Raw genomic sequence first — 8,979 nt, 5'->3', positions numbered from 1 at the left:
TTTTTAATTCGTTTTTTTTTAACATTTATTTTTTTTTTTAAGAAAAAAAAAAAAAAAAAAAAAATAAAAACGGCACGGTTTGGCCCGCGGCCCGGCACGGCACGGCCCGCTAGGCACGTGGGCCGTGCCGTGCCGTGGGCTGGGGTGTGCCAATCCCAGGCACGGCACGGCACGGCACGCCGCGGAGCCGGCACGGCACGGCACGGCACGGGCACCACCCCGGCACGGCCAGGCACGGCCCGCGGCGGCACGGGCACGGCCCGTGCCCATCTTTACATGCATGTAACATGATTTATTTATTAATTTCTAAAACTATATGGTGGAAACAATGTTTGGGTTTATTTATACAAGTTATTCTAGTACAAGTAACAGCTAACATAATTTTAACCTTCCTTTCCTCTTCTCTCTTGTCCTCATTTCTTATTTGTTTGTTATCGAGAAAAAAAAAAGATGTACGTATATATATATATATATATATATATATATATATATATATATATATATATATATATATATATATATATATATATTCATTCATTCTAGCAAAAGGTGAGCGGTAATGGCAGGAGCATCGATGGGGGCGGTGGGAGTGGCGAAGGAGAGAGCAAAAGATTACAAAGAAAAGGTGACATCTTATGTTATCATTGCTTGTATTGTTGCTGCTATTGGTGGTTCCTTATTTGGTTATGGTACTATATATAATCAAAATTAATTTTCTGGGTTTTTTGGGTGTAGTGTAAAATGCGTTTCAATTTCTTTTCTGCGTTTCTTTAATTTTTGTGGAAAAAAATCATTCTTTTTGTGGGAAATTTTTTTTGAGAGGAGAGAAAGACGGGTATGGCATTGGGGTCTATAATTTGTTGCGGCAAGAGTTCCGATCGGTATGTTTTTTTTTTAAAAATTTATTTTCAATGCTTTCTTCAGCTTTTATTTTTAGAATTTTGCTAAAAATGGTTTGAGATTATTGATGTTATTTGCAAAATGATATGACTTAAGCTCTTTTTGTGTTACTCCATATAATTTAGTGTATCAACAGCTAAGACTTTGAATTGCATGAAATGAATATGTTGTATGTTTTTCTTTAAAAAAAAAAAAAAAATTGTTGTACGTTTGTGCTCTGGCAAATAGATCGAGTACTATTAAATGTAGCTAAATTGATTTATCAATTACTTAACTGTTCCAAATTATTTTCAATATGTTTGTGTCAATTTTAACCTTAAACTCAAATCTTAAAAGCCAAAATGACCCTTATAAACGTTAGTTGAATAGATTATTGGCATAGAATTTGAGGATTTTTTTTTTATAAAAAAAACGATTGAAAAGTAACAATTAATAGTTTTTTTGACGGAAACCGTTAAAGGGAGATGATTTTTTTTGTCCTTTTTATGTTTGATAGTATTAAAAGAGATAATTAAATACGGAGTAATTTTTTTTTAAATGAGTAGGCATTTTACAGATGGATTAATATCATATTATGAAAATTATTTTTAAAATATCATATCATATAACTAATATATAAAGCTAAACTTTTAGCCAGGTTACGAGATATCGACACTTGGCGTTATAACTTTTCGCCAAGTGTCGCACCATGTAGGCAACACTTAAATAGTAGTATGACACGTAGGATTTATTTGGATATATTTTTCATGAATAAAAAATTTATTTTTTTATTAGGATAAAATTGGGATAAATTTTGTAAGATAAAAAAAAATTAATTTAGAATTTTATTTTCAATAGAATTTGGATAGAATTGTAGGATAAAATTGTTGGTTTAGAGTTTTATTTATGATAAAATACACGAGACAATGGCATTAATTTTGCGTTTTAACTTTTCACTAAAGTCGCGCCACGTAGACAATAATTAAATACTTATTATATAAATTTAATTTTATATCTTAAAATTTTTTTTGGAGTGAAGGAAGTAGTTCAAAACGTGCAACATTCATTTATAGTATACTCTAATCGATTGAAATAAAATACTTCACAATCTAATATGATTTTATTATTGTATGTAAACTTGTCAATTGGGTTGAGTTATGGGTTATTTCGGGTTGAGTCACTTAAGGGTACGGGTCAAGAATTGTTATAAAACACATCAATTCCTTACTAATTTTATATCAATGATACATTTTAAAAACTTGGCACATCTTTTAAAAAAAATTATCTTAAAATTAAATAAACAACTCGGGCATCGCACGGGGTAACAAGCTAAACTTTTAGCCAGGTCAAGAGACAACGACACTTGGCGGCCATTCTCCTTTCCAAAAAAAAAAAGAAATCAAATATACATGTAATTACATACTATAACCAACATAACCAGTCTCTTAAGTCTTAATATGCAATTAACCTTTCTCTAAATTGTTGTTCAAAGAAAATGAAAAGAGACACACCTTTAGACAACTGTTCTTTTGACATTATTACTCTTACAACCCTAAATTATACTTCTGCCAAAGCCAACATTCTAGGTAAACACTTTAATCTGAAACACTTCTCCCATCTTAGCTAAAATTAAAGACATTAAAATCTCAACTTATCCTACAAATTTCAACCAACAATATGAAAACAGATACAACTCCAAACCGATTTCTTCTTATTGCTTTGACAGTGCTACTTAATTGTGTCACTTTCAAGAACTACTAGATAGTCCAAACTCTATCACTCATATCTTTATTTTACAAGTATGGTTGTTAAGTGATTATAAATTCACGAGTAAAAAATTCATCAAATAACAAATACGGAGTATATCTTAGATCGAAAGTTTTATCTTAAAATTCAATAAATAAACAGGGCACCGCACGGGTACAAAACTAGTTAATGTTATAAAACATAAATTGACAGGCGTAAAAAAAATTTAAAGTTTTCTTAAAACTTACTTCTTATATTATCATTCACAACCAATATGCAGCTAACACCGACTTGTCAGTCATGCACATAAATAAACTTGATAAATTGGACAATACCCAAACATAATGTCGAATAGGTCGTAGCCTAGTAATAGTCAAAATCTCCAGGTGCAATCAATCTATCATCTATTCATCCATCCATGTATGTTAAATTAACTTCATTCATTATTATTTTTTTTATTTTTTTTTTCTTTTTTATTTTTTTATAAATTAACTTCATTCATTCATGTCATATCATATAATGACGCGGAATCACCTAAGCGTAACCGTAGCAGTAAGCGCAAGACTAATAATAAGACAGCTCCAAGAACATGGCAACCAGTGCCATTACCATTGCGAAAGGTGAACTTGTCATTGTTTTATTACAATAACTTATTTGGTTGTCATATACAAGTACTCTATATTGATTGCGTCACTGATTTCATGTGCAGTGCCCGAGTGTAGTCGACAATTTCGGCCGGTTGAGCGATGATATTATTGTGTGTCATATATTGTCTCGATTGTCCTTGAGGAAGCTGTGGCAACAAGTGCCCTTTCCCGTAGATGGCGCAACTTATGGACTGAAAGCATTGGCTCCAAATCGATCTTTTCATATCCCGCTACACATGATTATGATTTTAGACTAAGGTTAAGACAACCCATCCTAGCAAAGGGAATAAGTCGTATTTTGGAAGTTGTTAAGCCAACATTCGATGAGCTAACTATTCGTTTCAATTTCAATTCCTTTACTGGTAGTAGTTATCAAGCCATCGATAGGTGGGTTCAAATTGCGCTTACAAACAAGGTTACTCGCCTTCATCTGGACTTTTCATCATTGGGCATTAGTCTCAAAAATTACACTTTTCCAGCTATACATAAGTATTCTGAAATACATAACCTTAGAGATGTTTGCTCTAAGTCTATAAATGTTTCGGGGGAGGTTATCGACTGTATTCTGTCGAACTGTCCATCTCTTGAGCGCTTAACTGTGTGGGAATCAAGTTTTGTGCATAATATTAGAGTCTGCACACAATCCTCTAAGTTGAAGAGCCTAGAGATTGTCGATTGTTTTTATAGAAGGATTCAGATTTCATCACCAAATCTCATATATTTGCGATACAATAGTGATTTTGAGGAGTGCCTTGAACTAGATTATGTTCCCCTTTTATCTCAACTTTCTATAGGCTCTTCATACTGCCCAAGTTTCCTAAGCAATAGAGCTCGGCTTTTTATCAATTGCATCTCTCAACTCAAGAGGCTTAAGCTGGATATCGATTCTGGCGTAGAAGAATGCTCCGTAGATTACCTGCTGGAACTTCCTAAACTCATAAAGCTTGAGCAGTTGGAAGTTGAAGTGGAACCAGACTGTTGGAGTTCTCACCCTTACCTTTGGTTAATCATGCTGATAAAGGCTGCTCCATCCCTGCAGAAATTTTCAATTAAGGTAAAATTAAAGCATTCCTTGTGATTCTTAGTTAAGATTATCTATCTCATGTTCAGAAAAGTGAGGGTTAAGGAATTTACTGGACCTATCACCCACCTATGCATTGGCATCTCTCTTCAGTGTCCACACCTACACTTCCTTGATCACTCTTTCGAATTTCATGTACTACTTCCATTTCATATTAGTTGCAACTTTGGAATATTTTATATCTCACAAATAGTACTCGAAAGATGTAACTAATATGAAACGGAGGTAGTATAAGTCACCTTGTCATTGTCGTGTTCAATAATTGAAGGTTGGGGCTTGAAATGTCGATGCAGTTTGCTGAACTTGAACTGTGGTTGTAATGTTGGGTTCCGTACTTAATTTCTACGCAAGATTTGGTGTATTGATGTATCTGTATAGTGTATAATTCCTTTTATCTTAATACATAGTTGTATACTAATTCTAACTCCTTTGATCTGATTTTATAGTTGTATATATTCATACTAATTCTGTTACGTATTTTTGGTAGCTGAACAAGGTGGAGGTGGATCCTGATCCTGATGAGGTGATCTATCTATATTCTTGGTGATAAATATATATGGAAAATTTGTTGAAAACCATATTATAAAAACCATATTTTGTTGAAAACCATCTTATAAAATTTTTTGTCAAAACACACCTGTTTTAAAAATTTTTTGTTAAGTCCCACCACTCCCCGGATTCCGACGATTGACTTATATTTCCGGCGTTGACTATAGCATGTGCACCTCACATGACCACAAAACCTACTTTTTTTTCCCCCTTTTTTCCCCTCCAATCACTTCCCTGTTCTGCTATTTCGCTGCTGCTCGCAATCAATTGGGCTTCTCCGTTCTGCAACTGAAGCAAATTCCAACTTGCAGAAGGAAGAAGACAACGTGGGGGGACCAAATAAACCATTATACAAATACCCAGGTACCAAATTGACTTTTTTCATGGTTGGGTGTCATAGTTAGGTTTTCAATTTAATATATTTAGTTGTTGAAATTGGTGATTATCGATAAAAACAATGTTTTGGGAGTATTATATACATGATAATGGTGATATTGTTTAATTTTTAATGTTGATTAAACACTTGTTAATTTTTAAATTTTAATGCCCATTAAACAAGTAATTGTTGAAATAAAATATGAAATTAGTGCATATGTCTTTGTATCAGGTTTTAAAATGACGAAAATTAACATTAGGTTAATGTATGGAGGTGAATTTGTGACAACAAAATCGAAAACAACATATGAGAGAGGTGACAGCAACTATTTTGGGGTATCTTTGCATCCAAATGTGGATGAAGTATGCTATTTTGAATTTGCATACTGGATTACAAAGGAATTAGGGTATGAGAAAGTAGGCCAATTATGGCATAGGAAGAGAGATAGTAGTTTGTTTGCTGGTAGAAAAGAGATAAAGAGTGATGCAGATATTCTTGAATTTTTAAATGCACCAGAGAAGGATGGATGGTACATAATCTACCATATTGTTGACTCAGCAAATATTAGTGAGTCATCAAAGAATATAGCTGTGGACCCATCTCAAAAAGATGATGTTTTTGAGGGGGGGGGGGGGGGGGAATATAACCCTAGATTTGAGATTAATTTGCACCCTTAAAACACCCTTTCAAACCCAGAACAGTACCCAGAAGGCAAAAACTTCAAACCTTTTCCAAAACAAAAAAGCATCATATTCAGATCCAAGGTGAGAGCTCAGAATTAGTAGCTAGTCATACCTGAGGGTAATGAGGCCATAGATGGTGAGAATGACAATGATGATAGTTACGATGTTTATTTGAGTGATGAAGACTATGAAGACCATAGTGATGATGATTTATTTGCTGCCCATGTTGATAAAGATATCAGTGAGAGGGTGATTGATAGCTTTGGGGGGTCCAAAGAGATTTATGTTGAACATGAAGGGGATGACGAAGAAGATGATGTGCCTGAGGATGATGTGGTCAGATTACACCCTGATGATGACCTTAATGACAGTGATGGGGAGAATGTAAGTGAGATTGAGTCTGATGATGAAGGGGGTGTCTATCCAATTTTTAATCCTAAAGTTGACTTCAAGAAGACCATAAATTTCACACTTGGACTGAAGTTTCCATCAAACTCAGTTTTTAGGAAAGCCTTGAGGCAGCATGCCATTGAGAATGGCTATGACTACTACTATTTGTGCAATGATAACTTGAGGGTTTCAGCGTACTATGCCAGAAGGTGTAACTGTCCATGGAAGAAAGGAAGGATTTTATGCAAATGTAATAGCAAGAGGAAATGCAGATTTAGAATTCATTGCAGAAAAGTAAAGAATGAGGATACCTTCCAAATCAAGAGCTTCAGACTGAACCATGTGTGTGGCCATCAACATGTGAATTCTAAGGTTACCTCACAGGATCTAGCCGAGAGATACTTGGAAGATTGGAGAGATTATCCTTCCATGAAGTTGAAGGCATTCATAAGTAGATCATCTAGGGAGTTACAAGTTGAAATTGGCTACTACATGGCTTACTATGCAAAGCAAAGAGCTTTGAGGATGTTGTTTGGTGATGCATCTGAAGAATACAAAAGAGTATGGGATTATGCAAATGCAGTAGTGAAGTACAACCCAGGGAGTACTGCAATTGTGAAGGTGGTTGGGATAGAGAATCCACCTCCATTTTTTCAAAGAATGTACATTTGTTTGCAGCCCTGCAAAGAAGGGTTTATGGCTGGATGTAGGCCTATTTTAGGAGTAGATGGGGTACACTTGAGAGGGCAATACCCAGGGATCTTGCTCACGGCAGTAGGCAAGGATGGAAACAACAACATTTTCCCTGTTGCTTGGGCTGTTGTGGAGATAGAGAATGCAGAAACTTGGAAGTGGTTTCTTGAGTTGTTAGTCAAAGACCTAGCTTCAGTTGCTGCCTCAATTACTTGGGTACATGAAAAGGAAGAAGAGGTGACTTATATGCCTGTTAGACAAAAGGTATTTATTCAACTACATATCCTTTCTTTCCTTAATCTGTTTTTGCATTTGCAAATTATATATTTGATACCTTACATATCTTGTTTCTACTTAATTAGGGACTGTTGGATGCCTTTAGTAGTGTGGTGCCTAGTGCAGAAATAAGGTTTTGCTGTAGACACATTTGGACCAACTTTAAGTCAAAATTTCCTGGAGAAATTTATAGAGAAAGTTTCTGGAAAGTTGCCAGGTCGTCCACAAAGGTACCACTATTACATTTTTTATTTATTTATTTATTTATTTGTGTTACTATGTCATCAATCTTACCTTGTATGTTTGTGCATTTTGTAATTGATTTGTTATCTTTTTCATCATGTAGCATCATTTTCAGCAACATATGCAGTACATTAAAAGTCTCAATGTCGAAGCATTTAAATATTTAGATGCAATACCAACTTGTAATTGGTCTAGACATGCGTTCAGCTCTAGGTCTAAATCTGGAATGCTTCTAAACAATTGTTGTGAGAGTTTTAATAATGTACTTAGAGAGGCAAGGACAAAACCCATACTTTCCCTTATGGAGTGGATAAGGAGATACGTAATGAAACGATGTTCAGCAAAAAGAGATGGGTTAAGGAACTTTCATGGCCTCATCATGCCAAGTGTTGTGAAAATGACTGAAAATGGTCTTTTAAAGGTTTCTTCTATGAGAGTGAACCAAGCAGATGTACATGAATTTGAAGTAGATGATGAGAAGGATACATTTGTGGTTAATTTGCAGAGTAAGGTTTGTGGGTGCTATAGGTGGACTCTTATGGGGATTCCATGTTGGCATGCATTGTGAAGAGAAGGCTAAACTATGAGGAATTTGTGCATCCGGCTTACCATGTAAGCACATACACTGCCACCTATTCCCCTATCTTTAAAGGAATGCCAGGAATCAACCAATGGGAAATTTCACCCTTGCCTCAACCCTTACCCCCTCCATTTAGAAAGTTACCAGGGAGGCCGAGCAAAAAAAAGAGAGTAAAAGAACCCGGAGAGGACAAGGAGAGAGAGCTAGTGAAAAGAGCAAAGAAGCAGAATAGGTGCTCTAAATGTGGAGGGCTTGGCCATTATTACAGTACTTGTCAAAACCCAAGTGTACAAATGGTTCCAAAGAGTAAGGGAGGTAGACCAAGATCGAGTTCTGCACCTACAACAACTGAACCTGTTGTTGAACCTAGTGCCACCACTCAACCTGCTGCAACACAAGTCTCTATTTCCTCAACTCAACCTGCTACTACTGCTGTAACAAAGAAAAATTCAAAAACTACTCAAGAGAAGAAGAAACCTGCAACATTAAGTTCAAAAGGAAAGACCAAAGCAACAACCTCAACTTCAAAAGGCAAGGCAAACACCATACTTCCACCACCAGCACCTAAGAAAACATCAACAAAGAAAGGAAAAAAGACAACATCACTTGCTACTCTCATATCAAAATCTCAGGAACTGCACCCCTCACAAGGATCAACATCTGGTGCCATATCATCTCAAGTGACAACAAATTCAAGAGCTTAAATTTATGTACTTTGATGTGCAAAACTTTGTGTTTGACTTGATTTTTTGTTTTATGATCAAGAACAAATGCTATGGAGATGTAATATTTTGATGAATGCAATGACAAACATCCTTTTGTGCTAGTTTTGCCAA

At 35.3% G+C, this 8,979-nt stretch overlaps 1 protein-coding gene across 1 annotated transcript; it reads left to right on the top strand.

Moving 5' to 3' along the window:
• The first annotated feature begins 559 nt into the window (after positions 1-559).
• LOC145566566 (FBD-associated F-box protein At5g60610-like) lies at positions 560-4,900 on the top strand. Its single transcript, XM_081625946.1, has 3 exons — positions 560-689; positions 3,419-4,326; positions 4,841-4,900. Exons 1-3 carry the CDS (start codon positions 560-562, stop codon positions 4,898-4,900), a joined length of 1,098 nt encoding a protein of 365 aa, XP_081482072.1.
• Positions 4,901-8,979: the final 4,079 nt, after the last annotated feature.

This window comes from Chenopodium album, chromosome 11 (genome assembly GCF_948465745.1).
Source record: "Chenopodium album chromosome 11, dcCheAlbu1.1, whole genome shotgun sequence".
Classification (NCBI taxonomy): Eukaryota; Viridiplantae; Streptophyta; class Magnoliopsida; order Caryophyllales; family Amaranthaceae; genus Chenopodium; species Chenopodium album.
The sequence above is the reverse complement of the archived record's forward strand: the minus strand, read 5'-3'. Positions and strand labels throughout refer to the sequence as shown.